This window comes from Schistocerca nitens, chromosome 6, assembly GCF_023898315.1.
Source record: "Schistocerca nitens isolate TAMUIC-IGC-003100 chromosome 6, iqSchNite1.1, whole genome shotgun sequence".
Lineage (NCBI taxonomy): Eukaryota > Metazoa > Arthropoda > Insecta > Orthoptera > Acrididae > Schistocerca > Schistocerca nitens.
In genome coordinates, this window is record NC_064619.1 from 35,280,015 (window position 1) to 35,302,305 (window position 22,291).

At 44.8% G+C, this 22,291-nt stretch overlaps 1 protein-coding gene across 1 annotated transcript in view; it reads right to left on the reverse strand.

The window, feature by feature from the left end:
- LOC126262661 (neuronal acetylcholine receptor subunit alpha-10-like) overlaps positions 1 to 22,291 on the reverse strand; it is a 243,878-nt gene that overhangs the window by 109,458 nt on the left and 112,129 nt on the right. The window contains exons 4-5 of the mRNA XM_049959431.1: positions 21,440 to 21,549; positions 14,229 to 14,439 (exon numbers count right to left, since the gene is read on the reverse strand). Coding sequence (XP_049815388.1) covers positions 14,229 to 14,439; positions 21,440 to 21,549 — 321 coding nt within the window. The remainder of the gene's footprint in view (positions 1 to 14,228; positions 14,440 to 21,439; positions 21,550 to 22,291) is intronic.

Here is a 22,291-nt window from a genome sequence, read left to right on the forward strand (position 1 = left end):
TTGCGCCCGTGAGAACTTTCTGGTCCCTTATGAAGTTGTTTTGTCATAACAATAACTTAAAAACCGGGTATGATCGTACCTACGATCATGAAGTAATTAGAAAGACGATAATGCAATTTCTTAATCAAACTGCTTCAAGCCACGCGAAACTGCAAGTAAAAACTATTCACATTTCATAAAGCAATATTTTATGACAATGGTCAATCCGTGATTCTTACGCCAATTGTGATTGATAAAACAGTAAGCGAAATCTCAAATTCCAACTTTTCCATGGAATAACAACATCACTTTTATTTTGTTACATCACAGCCTTCTACCTCCTTTGTTGATCCGATTGTTCTCTCGAAACTTCCCGCCAGAGGGTTTCTTGTGCAGAGAGCGGGAGGTTATGTCGGCGCGCGCTCTTTCGCCGTTGGAGAGGCTTGGATTGCAGCGCCTGGTTTGTCTGGCGGCTCCAAGCGGGGTCCTTCGAGAAACGCGGAGAGTGGCAACAGGGGCCGGATAGGAGCGGTCCACTGTTGTGTGCCAAGCTCGGCTGTCACTTGGGTAATAGCGTCGACAGCTGTCGCGACTGCTAGAGGCAGGTGTGTCTCGAAGGGCTCTGTCAGCATCCTGAAGAACAAGTTAAGGTGCTGCGAGGTAATCCAGATTTCTGTGGCTTGGGCTCTTGTGGAACCCGCAGTGCGTTGGTAACAATGTGGCGTACTATTACGGGAGACTTGTCAGTTCTTCTTCAGTTGTCCGCAGCTCGTGGTCGTGCGGTAGCGTTCTCGCTTCCCCCGCACGGCCTCCAGAGTTCGATTCCCGGCGGGGTCAGGGATTTTCTCTGCCTCGGGCATGGATGTGTGTGATGTCCTTAGGTTAGCTAGGTTTAAGTAGTTCTAAGTTCTAGGGGACTGATGACCACAGATGTTAAGTCCCATAGTGCTCAGAGTCATTTGGACCATTTTCTTCTTCACTTGGTAGCCTGTGGCCACCATGCTATCTCTAGTTGGTCTTGAGAGCTAAGCTATGGTGTGGTGGCTCTCTTTTCCCGGGTTTTCCAAAAGCTGCGGAGAATTATTGTGCTTATTGTACCGATCCCGCGCTCTGGTTACACCTGAAGTTATACTAATGTGTTTACTTTCCTGTTAAGTTTTTAACAGTATGGTGACCTCAAGTTGGTCGCGTTTTGTTACTTTTTAGATCGGTAGCCATTGTGTGCAACAGATACCACCAAATCGACCCTTGTTTAGCGTACAAGTGCCTTCCCTTAAATGGTTCAAATGGCTCTGAGCACTATGCGACTTAACTTCTGAGGTCAACAGTCGCCTAGAACTTAGAACTAATTAAACCTAACTAACCTAAGGACGTCACACACATCCATAGCCGAGGCAGGATTCGAACCTGAGATCGTAGCGTTCGCCCGGCTCAAGACTGTAGCGCCTAGAACCGCACGGCCACTCCGGCCGGCCCTTCCCTTATGTTTTATGTGTATTGGTTGCGTGTGGCAACAAATTTATCTTTCAGATACTTCTAAGCAAATGTTCTGTTGTGCTTGATGCACTGTAAAAGCTACATTGATGACTTATGCTTTAAAAAACGCACGGAGTAGCCATTTGACAGTGAGGCTTGTACCTATATGTTACACTACTGGCCAATAAAACTGCTACACCACGAACATTACGTACTACAGACGCGACGTTTAACCGAAAGGAAGAAGATGCTGTGATATGCAAATGATTAGCTTTTCAGAGCATTCACGCAATGTTGGCGCTGGTGGCGACACCTACAACGTGCTGACATGAGGAAACTTTCCAACCGATTTCTCATACACAAACAGAAGTTGACCGGCGTTGCCTGGTGAAACGTTGTTGTGAAGCCTCGTGTAAGGAGGATAAATGCGTACCATCAAGTTTCCGACTTTAATAAAGGTCGGATTGTAGCCTATCGCGATTGCCGTTTATCGTATCGCGACATTGCTGCTTGCCTTGGTCGAGATCCAATGACTGTTAGCAGAATATGGAATCGATGGGTTCAGGAGGGTAATACGGAACGCCGTGCTGGATCCCAACAGCCTCGTATCGCTAGCAGTCGAGATGACAGGCATCTTATCTGCATGGCTCTAACGGATCGTGCAGCCACGTCTCGATCCCTGAGTCAAGACAACAACCATCTGCACGAACAGTTCGACGACGTTTGCAGCAGCATGGACTATCAGCTCGGAGACCACGGCTGCGGTTACCCTTGACGCTGTATCACAGACAGGAGCGCCTGCGATGATGTACTCAACGACGAACCTGGGTGCACGAATGGCAAAACGTCATTTTTTCGGATGAATCTAGGTTCTGTTTACAGCATCATGATGGTCGCATCGGTGTTTGGCGACATCGCGGTGAACGCTCAATGGAAGCGTGTATTCGTCATCGCCATACTGGCGTATCCACCGGCGTAATGGTATGGGGTGCAATTGGTTACACGTCTCGGTCACCTCTTGTTCGCATTGACGGCACTTTGAACAGCGGACGTTACATTTCATTTGTGTTACGACCCGTGGCTCTACCTTCATTCGATCCCTGCGAAACCCTACATTTCAGCAGGATAATGCACGAACGCGTGTTGCAGGTCCTGTACGGGCCTTTCTGGATACAGAAAATGTTCGACTGCTGCCCTGGCCAGCATATTTTCCTGATCACTCACCAGTTGAAAACGTCTGGTCAATGGTGGCCGAGCAACTGGCTCGTCACAATACGCCAGTCACTACTCTTGATGAACGGTGGTATCGTGTTGAAGCTGCATGGGCAGCTGTACCTGTACACGCCATCCAAGCTCTGTTTGACTCAGTGCCCAGGCGTATCAAGGCCGTTATTACGGCCAGAGGTGGTTGTTCTGGGTACTGATTTCTCAGGATCTATGCACCCAAATTGCGTGATAATGTAATCACATGTCAGTTCCAGTATAATATATTTGTCCAACGAATACCCGTTTATCATCTGCATTTCTTCTTGGTGTAGCAATTTTAATGGCCTGTAGTGTATTATTTAGAGCTAGGCTCTTAAGTAATCTCTTTCTTTCTTCTTTTAAAAAAATTGTCATCCTACTGTCAGTTAGTCAATTGCAACTATTACTTCACTATTCAAGTTCTGTGTACTGTGGGAACTGTTCGTTACAAAAATTTGCTATTTAGTCGCGAGCTACCGTTACTGGTTTTTTGAACTGCCTGATCTGAGTGCATTGTTGTCTCCTGGAGGTAGATACCATTTTGAAGAGGCTGTACGTCTGTTATTAATGTTATTTCGTATTTGTGTAAATTTTAAGAGTTGTTCACTAACTGACGTTATGTAATTACTACTTTTCTATAGTATATGTACCCCGCACTGAACTTTGACATAATACCATTCACAAAGTTCAATAATTTTATTAATTTTAATAATTTATATTATATTATATTATATTTAATAATTTATATTATATTGTACAAATTCATATTAGCTTAATCAAGGAGAAGTATTATAACTGGATTACTTCAAAATTTCGCAAGCACAGTTACGTTGCTCAACTATGTGTTTAACTAGTACGTCAAGTGCATCTGTCATTTTATAGTTTTATCTAAAGTCTTTGAAACTCATTTGAGTTTTGACACCTTCTCTTTTCATAAGATATAGTCAGCGCTATTGATCAAGCAGTAAAGGAAACAAAAGAAAAATTTGGCGTAGGAATTAAAATCCATGGAGAAGAAATAAAAACTTTGAGGTTTGCCGATGACATTGTAATTCTGTCAGAGACAGCAAAGGACCTAGAAGAGCAGTTGAACGGAATGGACCGTGTCTTGAAAGGCGGATATAAGATGAACATGAACAAAAGCAAAACGAGGATAATGGAATGTAGTCTAATTAAATCAGGTAATGCTAAGGGAATTAGATTAGGAAATCAGACACTTAAAGTAGTAGAGGAGTTTTGCTATTTGAGGAGCAAAATAAATGATGATTGTCGAAGAAGAAAGGATATAAAATGTATGCTAGCAATGGCAAGAAAAGAGTTTCTGAAGAAGAGAAATTTGTTGACATCGGGTATAGATTTAAGTGTCAGGAAGTCTTTTCTAAAGCTATTTGTATAGAGCGTAGCCAAGTATGGATGTAAAACATGGACGATTAATAGTGTAGACAAGAAGAATGCTGAAGATTAGATGTGTAGATCACGTAACTAATGAGGAGGTACTGAATAGAATCGAGGAGAAGCGGAATTTGTGGCACAACTTGACTAGAAGAAGGGATCGGTTAGTAGGACACGTTCTGCGGCATCAAGGGATCACCTGTTTAGTGACGGAGGGAAGCAAGGAGGGTAAAAATCGTAGAGGGAGACCATACACTAAGCAGATTCAGAAGGATGTAGGTTGTAATAGCTACTTTGAGATGAAGAAGCTTGCACAGAGTAGCATGGAGAGCTGCATCAAATCAGTCTCTGGACTGAAGACCACAACAACAACAGTCATTGTGTAAAATTTATGGTTACAACTTGATTTCACGTGTATCACCATCAGACTGTTAAACTGTTCTTCCTTTTAATACGACGTACAGAGCATGTATTATCCGTTTGGTGAAAGTTAAACAATGTTTTTAGGTTTTATTATTGAGGTTTCAATTTGTGTGTAATGAAATATTTTAAGCTAATTGCGTAATGTACTTTCGGCCCAGCACCTCACCAGCTCTTCTTTTCTTTTCTGGTTGACAGAGAGACAACTGGCCACACGTGTTAATTATTGAGGAAAGTTTATGAAGGGAAGAGGAGTGTCTCAGGTTTTCCTAAAAGCGACAGAGCGTTTAATTTTGCGCAGAGTGCAGGGTAGCTTGTTCCACAGGTGGACGTCAGCAAAAAAGAGACATTTTGGGAATGTTTTTGTTGTATGTATGGGCACAGCTAGGTCACTAGATAAGTGAGACCTTGGGTTTCGAGTGAGGTGCGATGACAGGTACTGCGATGAGACGAAGGAAAACGACAACCTGTGCTCTCATGCACTGAAGTGAGAAAAGTGAGTGTACCCCCAAATATTGCGTCGGACTTCCTTTTTCCCGCGGTAGTGCAGCAAATCGACGTGACATGGACTCAATAAGACATTCGAAGTTCCCTGCAGAAATATTCAGCCATGCATAGTCTACAGCCGTCCATAACTGCGAAAGTGTTACCGGTGCAGGATGGAAAATTGTACTGAAATGCAGGAGGATCTGCAACCAATTGACGCATGGTGCTGGGAATGGTAATTGAATCTCAATGTAGAAAACGCCAAACTTCGCTGCAGTGTTCTTACGGATGCGTTCGTCGTTCGTCCCACATTGATTACGGTCTTTTCACACATTGTTACTTGTGTGTTAGCGCTGACAACTCTACACAAATGCCGATGCTCTCGGTCGTTAAGTGAAGGCTGTTGGCCACAGTGTCCGTGGTGAGAGGTAACGCCTGAAATTTGGCACTCTTGGCACACTATTGACACTGTGGCTCGGGCATGTTGAATTCCCTAAAGATTTGCGAAATGGAATGTCCCATGGCTCTAGCCCTAACTACCACTCTGTGTTCAAATTCTGTTAATTTTCGCTGTGCGGCCACAATGACGTGGGAGACCTCTTCACATGAATCACGTGAGTACAAATGACTGCTCTGCTAGTGCACTGCCCTTTTATAACAGGTCTACACGATGCTACCGCCATCTGTATACAGGGTGTTACAAAAAGGTACGGCCAAACTTTCAGGAAACATTCCTCACACACAAATAAAGATGTTATGTGGACACGTGTCCGGAAACGCTTAATTTCCATGTTAGAGCTCATATTAGTTTCGTCAGTATATACTGTACTTCCTCGATTCACCGCCAGTTGGCCCAATTGAAGGAAGGTAATGTTGACTTCGGTGCTTGTGTTGACATGCGACTCATTGCTCTACGGTACTAGCATCAAGCACATCAGTACGTAGCATCAACAGGTTAGTGTTCATCACGAACGTGGTTTTGCAGTCAGTGCGATGTTTACAAATGCGGACTTGGCAGATGCTCATTTGCTGTATGGATTAGCACGAGGGAATAGCCGTGGCGCGATACGTTTGTATCGAGACAGATTTCCAGAACGAAGGTGTCCCGACAGGAAGACGTTCGAAGCAATTGATCGGCGTCTTAGGGAGCACGGAACATTCCAGCCTATGACTCGCGACTGGGGAAGACCTAGAACGACGAGGACATCTGCAATGGACGAGGCAATTCTTCGTGCAGTTGACGATAACCCTAATGTCAGCGTCAGAGACGTTGCTGCTGTACAAGGTAACGTTGACCACGTCACTGTATGGAGAGTGCTACGGAAGAACCAGTTGTTTCCGTACCGTGTACAGCGTGTGCAGGCACTATCAGCAGCTGATTGGCCTCCAAGGGTACGCTTCTGCCAATGGTTCATCCGACAATGTGTCAATCCTCATTTCAGTGCAAATGTTCTCTTTACGGATGAGGCTTCATTCCAACGTGATCAAATTGTAAATTTTCACAATCAACATGTGTGGGCTGACGAGAATCCGCACGCAATTGTGCAATCACGTCATCAACACAGATTTTCTGTGAACGTTTGGGCAGGCATTGTTGGTGATGTCTTGACTGGGTCCCATGTTCCTCCACCTACGCTCAATGGAGCACGTTATCATTATTTCATGCTGGATACTCTACCTGTGCTGCTAGAACATGTGCCTTTACAAGTACGACACATGTGGTTCATGCATGATGGAGCTCCTGCACATTTCAGTCGAAGTGTTCGTACGCTTCTCAACAACAAATGGTTCAAATGGCTCTGAGCACTATGGGACTCAACTACTGAGGTCATTAGTCCCCTAGAACTTAGAACTAGTTAAACCTAACTAACCTAAGGACATCACAAACATCCATGGCCGAGGCAGGATTCGAACCTGCGACCGTAGCGGTCTTGCGGTTCCAGACTGCAGCGCCTTTAACCGCACGGCCACTTCGGCCGGCCTCTCAACAACAGATTCGGTGACCGATGGAATGGTAGAGGCAGACCAATTCCATGGCCTCCACGCTCTCCTGACCTCAACCCTCATGACTTTCATTTATGGGGGCATTTGAAAGCTCTTGTCTACGTGAGCCCGGTACCAAATGTAGAGAGACTCTTCGTGCTCGTATTCTGGACGGCTGTGATACAATACGCCATTCTCCAGGGCTGCATCAGCGGATCAGGGATTCCATGCGACGGTGGGTGGATGCATGTATCCTCGCTAACGGAGGACATTTTGAACATTTCCTGTAACAAAGTGTTTGAAGTCACGCTGGTACGTTCTGTTGCTGTGTGTTTCCATTCCATGATAAATGTGATTTGAAGAGAAGTAATAAAATGAGCTCCAACATGGAAAGTAAGCGTTTCCGGACACATGTCCACATAACATATTTTCTTTGTTTGTGTGTGAGGAATGTTTCCTGAAAGTTTGGTCGTAGCTTTTTGTAACACTCTGTATGTGCGTGCTGCTATCCAGTGACTTTTGTCATCACAGTAATGTTTTTTGTTACTGGACACGCATTCCAGAGATGTCGACATTTTGTTAGAAATTGAAACATAATAAGAAACAGGAAATAACTCTGATGATTCCACGAATTGTGGCTCAAGCAATGGCTGTTGCGCTAATTAAAGTCCAGAACGAAAACGGCGTACCTTCCAAACCCAAAGAAACAGGCGTAATGATAGCTTTCACGTTTGGTTAAACGAAGAAAGGAGGAAACGGTTAAACTTAAGCACACCCCTAAGCCGCTTTCGCTTCACAAAATCTGAACACGAAATGTTTAAATAGAAGAAAAATTTACAATAAGTACGAAATGTACGCCAAAATGAAACCCACAAAAGTGTGAAAGGAAAACTATTCGAAAGATTTAGAGCTGCTCGTGAGAGTCAAAGCACTGTTATCGAGGTCGATCTCGAAGACTGGGCGCTCTGCATTGCGAGTGAGATGAACACTTGGAAGCAGTTCTATGAGCCCTTCGCCAGGCACTTACTTGTGAATTGCAGAATAATCAAACAGATGTAGATGAATGTTCCAAATGATTTAATGTTCCCACTTCGCTGACATACAGTATGTGGAAAATGAAATGAAACGATCATGTGGCATTGTCGGCCGGGGAAGTTCGGCCGCCGTTTTGCGAGTCTCATTTCAGGTGATGCCACACTGGGAGACTTGCGCGTCGGCGATGATGAGATGAGGATGAGGACAACGCAACACTCAGTCCACGATCGGAGCAAATCTCCAACCGGGTCGGGAATCGAACCCGGGTCCGCTGCATGGAATCCAAACATGTTACCACTCAGATAAACTGTGGTGTCACAGCCAGACACCACACGTCCTAGGTGGTTGCTTAAATCGGCCGCGGTCCTGTAGTACATGTCGGACCCGCGTGTCGCCACTGTGTGATCGCAAACCTAGCGCCACCACAAGGCCGGTCTCGAGAGACTGACTCGAACTCAGCCCAGTTGCATGGACGACAGAGCTAGCGACTAGACGTACTAAGCCTTTCTCTCTCATTAGCCGAGAGACAGAATAGCCTTCAGCTAAGTTAATGGCTACGAACTAGCAAGGCGCCATTAGCCTTACAGTGATTGTAATTAGAGTCTCACTTGTGTTCACCATAGAGATGTACAAGAAGACATTAAAGATAAGTATATGAGAAGCTCCGTTCTTTTCTTCATAGCATTAATTACGTATCCTGTTCCAGTACTTCACGCCCGTCTGCGTTAGTCTAGCGTGCTTTCTAAGCCACCTCTATCTACAAGGTGTTGGCCCAGCTGCCGACACATCACATGGCGACGAGGATGGGATACGAACCCACGCGTGCAAAGCACATTGGATTAGGTTTTCAGGCGTTTCCTAGCTCCCCTCGGACCGAATGGCCGGGTGCGGGTGGCACAGCCTCGCCTGTTGTTAGGCTCCCCACCTCATCGCATACGTCAACATGGGGTCCTCCCCACGGCGGGCGGAAGCCTTATCTCACGACCGTTCGCCGATTTGCGTGGGAGGAATGTGGTGTCACAGCCAGACACCACACGTCCTAGGTGGTAGCTTAAATCGGCCGCGGTCCTGTAGTACATGTCGGACCCGCGTGTCGCCACTGTGTGATCGCAAACCTAGCGCCACCACAAGGCCGGTCTCGAGAGACTGACTCGAACTCAGCCCAGTTGCATGGACGACAGAGCTAGCGACTAGACGTACTAAGCCTTTCTCTCTCATTAGCCGAGAGACAGAATAGCCTTCAGCTAAGTTAATGGCTACGAACTAGCAAGGCGCCATTAGCCTTACAGTGATTGTAATTAGAGTCTCACTTGTGTTCACCATAGAGATGTACAAGAAGACATTAAAGATAAGTATATGAGAAGCTCCGTTCTTTTCTTCATAGCATTAATTACGTATCCTGTTCCAGTACTTCACGCCCGTCTGCGTTAGTCTAGCGTGCTTTCTAAGCCACCTCTATCTACAAGGTGTTGGCCCAGCTGCCGACACATCATAAACAGGCGGACACAATATGTGAAATAATACCAAATCCTTGACAGCACGACGGTACTTCAGATACATGTATTACCTCTTATGTGACAGTATCGAGGTGCCATTTTTTAACATCACAATGTTCATTCACACATGGCACGCGTGTCAATGAAATGTCTGCTTGATGTTGAAGAACGCCCCTGGTCAAGAAGCTCGCCAGATCTGTCCACAATAGAACGTGTGTGTGACCAGCTCGGACATAAGTTCTGTCCCAGTGCCAGAGTTTAGGATGTCACGGACGTGTTACAATAGCTGTGGTTTAGCTTGCTGGAGGAGATGAAACAATGACTTTATGACACCCTCACCAATCGGATGACCTTATGCATCCAGGCTAGAGGGGGTATAACGTAACGTCGTACTGATGAAACGGTTCATAGAGCCAAGTTCTTTGTAACTTTGATTGGACTTTGGAATCACGAAAATGACATGACATACTCTTGACCCGTGAAGTTTCGTTTCGTTTTGTCCTCCCCTTCTGAGTGACTCACTTTTTTAAAATTAATTTATTTATTTTTATTATCTTTTTTTTATTTTTGTCAAGACGTAAAGGAACACAGAGTCATTTGTTTACAGATCACCAGGTCACGTCCCAGCGAGACGACGCCTCGCAATGTGGAAGTAGTACTCACACGGCCACTTTTGAATGTTTTGATGACCGCAGTACATAACTACAACGAGAAGCTATGTACCGCTCCAAGCCGAGCCGTGGTAAAAATTACTGTTTTGAAGGGCGCGCCGCAATGTGTAGTGCGAAGCAGTCGCCCTCCGTTTCTGGCGGTGGCGCCGCTGTGGCAGTCGCAGCTTTGGTGTCTCCCTCTGGTGGGAAAGGGGAAAGGTTGCCTGTTCACGTGCATTTAAGGGGCGCTATGAATTCGCCAGAGGGTCAGTCTGGGTCAGTCTCTCGTCCCCAGCTTGCTAGTCTGTCACTCGTCTGCATTAGGCAGTTAGTGTCTGTCTGTTGTTCGGAGTGCTAGTATGTCTGTCGTTCGGATCAACCTTTAAAGCCGGCAAAATGAGAGTCTTTCCACAACGCCAGTAAGAGAACTCAGCGAGTGGTCGCCCGGTCGGGGCTTAGTTCCTGCATCTGAGTCTGTGCGTTAGGCCGCCAGTCTGCTCAGGCAGTGGTCATTAGCGATTGGTTCGATCGGTTGGTCGGTCGCACACTGAGACACAAGATGACTTGTCCACCTTGAGCGTCGGCTGATGTGAGGTCGCCACGTGAGTCCAGTGGGCCGCGGCATATAGCGAGGGGTAGTGGCTTCGCGGTCGACACGAGAGCAACAGGAGTCGACCCACGACATCAGTCTGGCCGGTGCGAGCTGCGACGCCCGGAGACGGGAGATCGGCGCGCCTTCCTGCGTCCGTTGAAGCGGCTGGCAGCGGACAGTTCGGGAGAGCGATTTGGGGGTGCTGCGCCAAGTCTTCTCGAGACATCGCAGTTTATTAGAAAAGTGATTGGTGATAAGTTGTTCGATTCACTCTTGTTAAATTCTACTTGTTTTCTTGGTGAGGTCACCAGCCGTCTTGCTTTGGGGTCGTCCCACCATTCTTCTCCGTTTGCCCACCCGCGGGAAGGTGGTTGTTTATAAATTGGGTGGTCCGTTTTTCCCTTGTGGAGTAGGGGCGGGTTAGAGCAACCTGCGGTTCGGGTTGTTCGGTAATCTCCCTATCAATCTACCGTGTGTTATTAGTAGCTGCCTCTGTCATGTTTGTCGGATTTGTTGTGTTAACGAATTTATTTCTTGGAGTGTAACGGCCTAATACCTGAAATATGTTTTGATCTTTTGAAATTTTCATATTACTGCCTATGATCTAGAGAGGCGGTATCTGTGTACTGTAGAGCATCTTAACTATTGTTTGGCCAACCTTGTAGAATTTTATATAAGATTGCATTTCATGGGCTTTTATTTAAATTATCATTTTAGTATATAAAGTTGCCACCCTTTCACCGTAAGACTTTTCTTAGAAGTTAAAAACAAGTTGCACCTTCGTTGGCAAGGTTAATATTTTAATTGTTAGTGTTTTGTACCATTTCCATCCCTCCTACGGGGGGTGCATAGCTTGTGTGCTTGTGTAAATTGTTAAAACTCTTAGTTTAAAGTAAACTGGTGTGTTGCAGATTTGCACCAGTGTAGTCTTTCAGAGGCTGTTGTGAGCAGTCGTAACAACGGCCGTGTCAAAAGGGTGCGGCAAGGTTCTCTGTCCGAAAGCTCATACAGTCAACCTTGTTTCTTACTGCCTCTGAGTAAATTGTAACTTTGATATTTAGGGGGTGCTTTCTGATTATAATTTCAAATCTGTTTCTTTTAAAAAATGCTTTTAGGCACTATTAAAGTGAATAAAATTCCCATTTGTTAAAAGGAATTTGGTTATGATTTCATCAGTTACTGCCTGGCAACTACTTCCATCCTTACATAGTGTGATTAAATGTGTTAATGTTCTTGATGAATCGCTAGTAAATAAAATAAATTATTAAGAATATGGAATGGACAGATGAATGGAAAAACTGGTAGAAGCCGACCTCGGGGAAGATCAGTTTGGATTCCGTAAAAATTTTGGAACACGTGAGGCAATACTGACCCTACGACTTATCTTAGAAGCTAGATTAAGGAAAGGCAAACCTAGCATTTGTAGAATTAGAGAAAGCTTTGGACAATGTTGACTGGAATACTCTCTTTCAAATTCTGAAGGTGGCATGGGTAAAATACAGGGAGCGAAAGGCTATTTACAATGTGTACAGACACCAGATGGCAGTTATAAGAGTCGAGGGACATGAAAGGGAAGCAGTGGTTGGGAAGGGACTGAGACACGGTTGTAGCTTCTCCCCGATATTATTGAATCTGTATATTGAGCAAGCAGTGAAGGAAACAAAAGAAAGATTTGGAGTAGGTATTAAAATCCATGGAGAAGAAATAAAAACTTTGAAGTTAGCGGATGACATTGTAATTCTGTCAGAGGCAGCAAAGGACTTGGAAGAGCAACTGAACGGAATGGACAGTTTTTCAACTTTTATAGTCCTGTCTGCCTCAGTTGCGTGTAATATTACGGTATATTGATAATTTTTACTTATGGACCGTCTGACAGCAACTGAATAAAACACAATTTTAGTGCCATACGCGTTTCGCCTTTATTTTCTGCAAGGCATCATCAGTGGCCTGGAATATGTACATATGTTAGCTATTTTATTTACATTTTTGTCATTGTGCCTATAGGTTATAAACAGTTCTGGTGGTTGGTATTTCCTATTAAGTAGTAATGTTTTGAACTGTACTTACAGGTTGCGTGGACAATTTCATACATATTACGCTCCTGTTGCATTTTTGGTATTGTTCTTCTTCTTATGAACGCCAATTTGCGTTTTTTTCCACATTCCACAGCACTATGCACTGAACGCTTGTTTTAATGCAATGTTTTGGTTTGTGTTGCCAACAGTCAAATGTTTTTGCCAAAGATCGAATGTTATTGCCAAATTTATGAGTGTAACTATTGGAGTATCTGTGGTCTGTTCGTGTATGCATTTGTGTGTGCGTTTGTGTGTGTGTGTGTGTGTGTATTTTGGTGTTATATAATTTTTTTTTGGCTGTGTATGTGTGTGTGTGTGTGTGTGTGTGTGTGTGTGTGAGTGTGTGTGTCTCCAGATGGAGTGGGGAAGAGCTTTTTTTTTTTGTTTTACGTTATCATTTCCTTTATTACGTGTAGTAGGGAGCCTGTGCTGATGTGTGTTTGTTCATTTATCACATGTTTGTTTTCTGCTATGGCTTTCTGGATGTGGAAGTTTTCTTGCATTTGTATAAGATGTTTGTCATGGTTGCTTATTCTCATTATTTTCATTTCTTGTTCCATATTTGTAGGTTGATGGTTGTAGTGTTTTAAATGCTCTGCAAATGTGGAATGGTTTGTCTTGAAAGGAGGGTATAAGATGAACATCAACAAAAGTAAAACGAGGATAATGGAATGTAGTCGAATTAAGTCGGGTGATGCTGAGGGAATTAGATTAGGAAATGAGACACTTAAAGTAGTAAAGGAGTTTTGCTATTTGGGGAGCAAAATAACTGATGATGGTCGAAGTACAGAGGATATAAAATGTAGACTGGCAATGGCAAGGAAAGCGTTTCTGAAGAGGAGAAATTTGTTAACATCGAGTATAGATTTAAATATCAGGAAGTAGTTTCTGAAAGTATTTGTATGGAGTGTAGCCATGTATGGAAGTGAAACATGGACGATAAATAGTTTGGACAAGAAGAGAATAGAAGCTTTCGAAATGTGGTGCTACAGAAGAATGCTGAAGATTAGATGGGTAGTTGATATAACTAATGAGGAGGTATTTAATAGGATTGAGGAGAAGAGAAGTTTGTGGCACAACTTGACAAGAAGAAGGGACGGGTTGGTAGGACATGTTCTGAGGCATCAAGGTATCACCAATTTGGTATTGGAGGGCAACGTGGAGGGTAAATATCGTAGAGGGAGACCAAGAGATGAATACACTAAACAGATACAGAAGGATGTAGGTTGCAGCAGGTACTGGGAGATGAAAAAGCTTGCACAGGATAGAGTAGCATGGAGAGCTGCATCAAACCAGTCTCAGGACTGAAGACCACAATAACAACAACAACAATTAAGAATATTCTTTGAAAATAAATGACGGTTCACAAGCAAGAGGCAAATCGATGTCAGAAACTCGCCTGATTGTTGACGTGCAGCGTCATCCTGCTGGAGTTGTCACTGATGGAGATGAGCGAGAACTCGCAGAGCTGCGAGTCGAAGGGCCAGAGGGCGTACTCGAGCTGGCAGGCGAGGCTGAACGAGGCGGGCCACATGCACTCCACCTCGCCCGCGTGGGTGGCGATGCACTCCTCCGTCGGCCGCTGCGCCTGCAGCGAGGCCCCCTGCCACCTGCGCACCACACACCACAACTCTGATGCCTCTCCGTCAGTCTGGCGTACCCGCAGGAATCTCGTTTCATTGACTCTGAAACATAATCTCCTAACCTGACATTCTAGGGTAAGATTTTGGCCCGTTGCAGCCTATGGTACATTGTTACCTGTAATCCGTCTTCTAATCAAGATGCGGGCCTATGGGATATCGTCTCAGTTGTGCGACTGGATTCGTGAATTCCTGTCAGGAAGGTCGCAGTTCGTAGTAATAGACGGCAAATCATCGAGTAAAACCGAAGTGATATCAGATGTTCCCCAGGGAAGCGTCCTGGGACCTCTGCTGTTCCTGATCTATATAAATGACCTGGTGGACAATCTGAGTAGTTCTCTTACGTTGTTCGCAGATGATGCTGTAATTTACCGTCTAGTAAGGTCATCCGAAGACCAGTGTCAGTAGCAAAGCGATTTAGAAATGATTGCTGTGGCAGGTGGCAGTTGACGCCAAATAACAAAAAGTGTGAGGTGATCCACATGAGTTCCAAAAGAAATCCGTTGTAATTCGATTACTCGAAAATAGTACAATTCTCAAGTCTGTCAATTCAACTAAGTGCCTGGGTGTTAAAATTACGAATAACTGTAGTTGGAAAGGCCACATAGATAATATTGTGGGGAAGGCGAGTCAAAGGTTGCGTTTCATTGGCAGGACACTTAGAAGATGCAACAAGTCAACTAAAGAGACAGCTTACACTATACTCGTTCGTCCTCTGTTAGAATATTGCTGCGCGGTGTGGGATCCTTACCAGGTGGGATTGACAGAGGACATCGAAAGATTGCAAAAAAGGGCAGCTCGTTTTGTATTATCACGTAATAGCGGAGAGAGTGTGGCAGATATGATACGCGAGTTAGGATGGAAGTCATTAAAGCAAAGGCGTTTTTCGTCGCGGCAAGATCTACACTCCTGGAAATGGAAAAAAGAACACATTGACACCGGTGTGCCAGACCCACCATACTTGCTCCGGACACTGCGAGAGGGCTGTACAAGCAATGATCACACGCGCGGCACAGCGGACACACCAGGAACCGCGGTGTTGGCCGTCGAATGGCGCTAGCTGCGCAGCATTTGTGCACCGCCGCCGTCAGTGTCAGCCAGTTTGCCGTGGCATACGGAGCTCCATCGCAGTCTTTAACACTGGTAGCATGCCGCGACAGCGTGGACGTGAACCGTATGTGCAGTTGACGGACTTTGAGCGAGGGCGTATAGTGGGCATGCGGGAGGCCGGGTTGACGTACCGCCGAATTGCTCAACACGTGGGGCGTGAGGTCTCCACAGTACATCGATGTTGTCGCCAGTGGTCGACGGAAGGTGCACGTGCCCGTCGACCTGGGACCGGACCGCAGCGACGCACGGATGCACGCCAAGACCGTAGGATCCTACGCAGTGCCGTAGGGGACCGCACCGCCACTTCCCAGCAAATTAGGGACACTGTTGCTCCTGGGGTATCGGCGAGGACCATTCGCAACCGTCTCCATGAAGCTGGGCTACGGTCCCGCACACCGCTAGGCCGTCTTCCGCTCACGCCCCAACATCGTGCAGCCCGCCTCCAGTGGTGTCGCGACAGGCGTGAATGGAGGGACGAATGGAGACGTGTCGTCTTCAGCGATGAGAGTCGCTTCTGCCTTGGTGCCAATGATGGTCGTATGCGTGTTTGGCGCCGTGCAGGTGAGCGCCACAATCAGGACTGCATACGACCGAGGCACACAGGGCCAACACTGGCATCATGGTGTGGGGAGCGATCTCCTACACTGGCCGTACACCACTGGTGATCGTCGAGGGGACACTGAATAGTGCACGGTACATCCAAATCGTCATCGAACCCATCGTTCTACCATTCCTAGACCGGCAAGGGAACTTGCTGTTCCAACAGGACAATGCACGTCCGCATGTATCCCGTGCCACCCAACGTGCTCTAGAAGGTGTAAGTCAACTACCCTGGCCAGCAAGATCTCCGGATGTGTCCCCCATTGAGCATGTTTGGGACTGGATGAAGCGTCGTCTCACGCGGTCTGCACGTCCAGCACGAACGCTGGTCCAACTGAGGCGCCAGGTGGAAATGGCATGGCAAGCCGTTCCACAGGACTACATCCAGCATCTCTACGATCGTCTCCATGGGAGAATAGCAGCCTGCATTGCTGCGAAAGGTGGATATACACTGTACTAGTGCCGACATTGTGCATGCTCTGTTGCCTGTGTCTATGTGCCTGTGGTTCTGTCAGTGTGATCATGTGATGTATCTGACCCCAGGAATGTGTCAATAAAGTTTCCCCTTCCTGGGACATAGAATTCACGGTGTTCTTATTTCAATTTCCAGGAGTGTATTTACGATATTTCAGTCACCAACTTTCTCTTCCGAATGCGAAAATATTTTGTTGAGCGCAATCTACATAAGTAGGAATGATCATCAAAATAATATAAGAGAAATCAGAGCTGGAACAGAAAGGTTTAAGTGTTCGTTTTTCCCGCGCGCTGATCGGGAGTGGAATGGTAGAGAGATAGTATGATTGTCGTTCGACGAACCCTCTGCCAAGCACTTAAATGTGAATTTCAGAGTAATCATGTAGATGTAGATGTACAGGTAGATTGCAAAATTTTTATTCATATGACCGGTTTCGATTCATCTAGAACCATCTCCAGATCTGCAACAATAATGGTACTAATTTACTATTATCACGAATGGAAATCTTTTTCATCCTATCTAATCAGCATCAAATGTACAAGAACGTACCTGATATTTCGCTTACAGGAGTAACCCGTCGAAATACAGCAACTTTCACATGCTGCGCCGGATAAAATTGGTTGGCAGAGTGCACGTCATTTATATTAATTATAGCACTATTACCGATAGGTGGCGTCTGGTACATTTGTTACGTTATATATGCACATACTGTATTCAGCAGATTTTTGTGACTTTTATCTCCAAAAATAATTAATTAAAATCTGTAGACGTCAACGTTGAAATCTGTACTTATCAAAATTAAAAAACACAGTAAAATTATATTTTTATACGATCTAAAAACATAGGGCGATTTCTATATCTATGGCGCTGGTGCAGAATTGTTTTCCTCCACGGTCTGCTACCGTGGATCCCGCCATTTCGGTGTAGTGCCGCGATCCGCTCAGTCGTCTGACGTCCATCGCCGTGGGCAAGAGGGCCGCGAAGGAAGGCCCCGTCAAAGGCGCCAGGCGCTGCACGCGTCTTCCAGCTTCTCTGTCACGCACCATCTCTCACCCTCCAATCACAACGCCTATTTTAGTATTTATGACGACTTACTAAGATGACAACTGTTGCGTGTGAAGGTCCAGGCCGAGGGATGAGAGATGGTGCATGATGGAGAAGCTGGAAGGCGCGTGCAGCGCCTGGCGTCGTTGACGGGGCCCTCCTTCGCGGCCCTCTTGCCCACGGCGATGGACATCAGACGACTGAGCGGATCGCGGCACAACACCGAAATGGCGGGATCCACGGTAGCAGACCGTGGAGGAAAACAATTCATATTTTCGGATGAATCCAGGTTGTGTTTACAGTTTCATGATGGTCGCATCCGTGTTTGGTGACATCGCGGTGAACGCACATTGGAAGCGTGTATTCATCATCGTCATACTGGCGTATCGCTCGGCGTGGTGGTATCGGGTGCCATTGGTTACACGTCTCGGTCACCTCTTCATCGCATTGACGGCACTTAGAACAGAGGACGTTACATTTCAGATGTGTAACGACCCGTGGCTCTACCCTTCATTCGATCCCTGCGAAACCCTACATTTCAGCAGGATAATGCGCGACCGCATGTTGCAGGTCCTGTACGGGCCTTTCTGGATATAGAAAATGTTCGACTGCTGCCCTGGCCAGCACATTCTCCAGATCTCTCACCAATTGAAAACGTCTGGTCAATGCTGGCCGAGCAACTGGCTCGTCACAATACGCCAGTCACTACTCTTGATGAACTGTGGTATCGTGCTGAAGCTGCATGGGCAGCTGTACCTGTACACGCCATCCAAGCTCTGTTTGACTCAATGCACAGGCGTATCAAGGCCGTTATTACGGCCAGAGGTGGTTGTTCTGGGTACTGATTTCTCAGAATCTATGCACCCAAATTGCGTGAAAATGTAATCACATGTCAGTTTTAGTATAATATATTTGTCCAGTGAATACCCTTTTTATCATCTGCATTTCTTCTTGGTGTAGCAATTTTAATGGCCAGTAGTGTAATTCCACTACTAAACCTTTTTTCCTCGACGTACAGACTGAACACTAGGGGCGAAAGGCTACATCCTTGTCTTACACCCTTTTTAATACGAGCGCTTTGTTCTAGATCGTCCACTCTTATTATGCCCTCTTGGCTGTTGTACGCCGCGCGGGATTAGCCGAGCGGTCTTAGGCGCTGCAATCATGGACTGTGCGGTTCCTCCCTCGGGCATCGGTGTGTGTGTTTGTCCTTAGGATAATTTAGGTTAATTAGTGTGTAAGCTTAGGGACTGATGACCTTAGCAGTTAAGTCGCATAAGATTTCACACACATATGAACATTTTTTTTTTCTGTTGTACATATTGTATATGACCCGTCTCTCCCTATAGCTTACCCCTACTTGTTTCAGAATTTCGAACATCTTGCACCATTTTACATTGTCGAACGCTTTTTACAGGTCGACAAATCCTATGAACGTGTATTGATTATCAACCGCATTGTTAAAATTACCTCCCTGGTGCCTTTACCTTTCCTAAAGGCAAACTGATCGTCACCTAGCGCATCCTCAACTTTCTTTTCCATTCTTCTATTATTCTTGTAAGCAACTTGTATGCATGAGCTGTTAAGCTGATTGTGCGGTAATTCTCGCGCTTGTCAGCTCTTGCAGTCTTCGGAATTGTGTGGAGTGGATGATGCTTTTCCGAAAGTCAGATGGTATGTCGCCAGACTCATACATTCTACACACCAACGTGAATAGCCGTTTTGTTGCCACTTCCCCCAATGATAGTAGAAATTCTGATGGAATGTTATCTATCCCTTCTGCCTTATTTGATCTTAAGACCTCCGAAGCTCTTTCAAATTCCAATACTGGTTCCCAATCTCCTCTAAATCGACTCCTGTTCTTCTTATATCCCCCTCATCGAGGCTTTCAGTGTTGACTCTTAATGTTAGCACCCTTGCTTTTAAAGTAGTTAAATTAAAACATCGTGCCTGATGCTGAAGTTTTACTGCATGAACGGTGGAAATGTAGCAATCGATGAATTTTTTTCCTGTCATTATTTTGTAAGCTTTGTCAGCAATAAAGGGTTTCCAGAATGTTTGAAATTATTTGTAGAGTCTATTGGAAGTCGCTAAGTGCTCTCTTTTCAAATACTGGATGAATATATTCCGCATGATTTGCGCACCTTGAACTTCACTGTCTGAAATACAAACAGTCTCTAACAGTTGCATACCAATGGATGGGGTCAGTAACTGACCCCAACGCAGTTTTTAGGCTAAAGCTCCTGTCATGTTCAGTAGTTTATTTAATAAATACATGACATTTATCGTAATTATAACTGCTACAATCGACAGTAAGAACAGCTTTTGGTTTACACTCATCGTTGAGTTATAGCGATTGTTACAACTGAAGGTGTAGCAGGTCAACAATCACCACTCGCAATCAACCGGTGAACAGTGCGGTGAGTGGAAGGTAATATCTTTGTGGCATTTGACAGAATGACAAGAAGATGAAATTGACAGATGACGAAATCAGAAATTTGCTTGAAAGTTCAGACAATGAAATTAGTGGTGAACTATCCGAAAGCTCAAAGAGTTCTGGAAGAAAGAAGTACCTGAAAGATCTTGCTCGTGAACTTTGTGACCTCAATATGAAAAGACGCGCTCAAAATGCCGTAGGCATCAAAATACACTACAGCGTTATCAACTTTTGGGAATGAGTGTAATCAAAATCAAGACGCTGTGGGCAGAGGAAACAACGTTACGGAGCCACGACGGAAAGTAACACGTGCAGCTGTGCGTAAAGAAAGGACGCTCTTACTTATGTGCCAGAAACAAAGATCGTAAGTACATGAAGGCTCGCACTTATTGCAGGAAGTATATCTGCCCTGCACACACCAAGAAAGAAGAAGTAGTTCGTATTGTGAAGTGTTCTGAATGTGAATCTGAGTAACCCTTGTAATTGTGAAATTAATACAAATAAATGTAAAAAAATCTATTTATCTTTTGCTAAAAATGTCGCAGAAACCCATTCCCAGTAATAATAATCAACATTTTAATCTTCTAATCTGCCAAAATTATGGAAATACATAAGTAATGTGATTTATCCTAGATAGAGAAATGTGTGATGGTTGTGGGGTCAGACGCTGACCCCTGCCATTGGCGTTGGCCAGTGCAACATACAGCATTGGTATGCAACTGTTAATACTTATTATTTTAAAAGTTTAACATAAGGATATGGCTCTTAATGAATATATTACGACAACATTTTAAATTTTTGAATTTGATGTATAAAATGTGCAACTGGGACTGGGTGAACGCGTAATCATATTAATCGTTGGTTAATATGGATGTGTTTTTTAATGTATCAGTAGATGTAGAAATGATCAGCAGCAGTGGCGGCGTATTTTTTACTTGCAGATCTCATAACTGGCAGAAGCGATAACGCGTTGGTGTTGATCTAACTAGGTAGTCGAATGTCAGCAAAACTATTCTGGAAGTGTATTAGACGACAAATGTATTGAATAAATTAACGTGAAATTAAAACTGAATGAAACATTTTATTAACTCAACCAGCAACCTGAGGAGTATGCAGCTGCATAATCTATGCTGTTGCGGTGTGTTCAACATAAATGACACTATCAATATCATTTCTGAAAACAGGAAGAAGAATGCGATAATTCAGATCATTCATATTAAAACCAACAGAAGATAGTTTTGTAGACATTATCTTTTGATTTACATTGATAGCAGTCAGTAGAACTGTGTAATGACGTAACTCACTGGTCAGTCACAATGAAGGACGGTGTCCATATTTCCTCGGGCCTCGGCCTCACATCCTGGATGCCATCATACACGTTAGGATCCCACGGAAGGTAATCATCATTCCAGTCCTGTAAAAGACGACAGATTGTGATAGATTCTGTTCCACTGTCGTAATACGTCAGTAAGTGATAATGTATGCATATTATACCTTCTTTCCACGAAATATTTTATATGGTGGACGCCCGCAACTTTATAGGGAAAGGCCTCAGATGTAGCCGACAGATTCGACTTACACGTTGGGGGATCGCTTGCATATAACCTAAAGTGAAAGATTAGGATATTTTGGGTCAATCACCCCAGTTTTTTGTGAAAACCAACCCAAAAATTGCCAGGTTTTATTGGTAATTGAAAACTGAGCATTCTTCCTCGCGGTATATGGGGTCCACAAACGCATATTGTCGTCGAAATTGAGGAAAGAAATTTTTACGACTTCTGCTTATATGTAAGGTTGTAGAGGCTTATCTCACTAGGAGTAAGATAGATAATGCCTACAGGAAAATTAAAGAGACCTTTGGAGAAAAGAGAACCACTTGTATGAATATCAAGAGCTCAGATGGAAACCCAGTTCTAAGCAAAGAAGGGAAAGCAGAAAGGTGGTAGGAGTATATAGAGGGTCTATAAAAGGGCGATGTACTTCAGGACAATATTATGGAAATGGAAGAGGATGTAGATGAAGATGAAATGGGAGATATGATACTGCGTGAAGAGTTTGACAGAGCACTGGAAGAGCTGAGTCGAAACAAGGCCCTGGGAGTAGACAACATTCCATTAGAACTACTGACGGCCTTGGGAGAGCCAGTCCTGACGAAA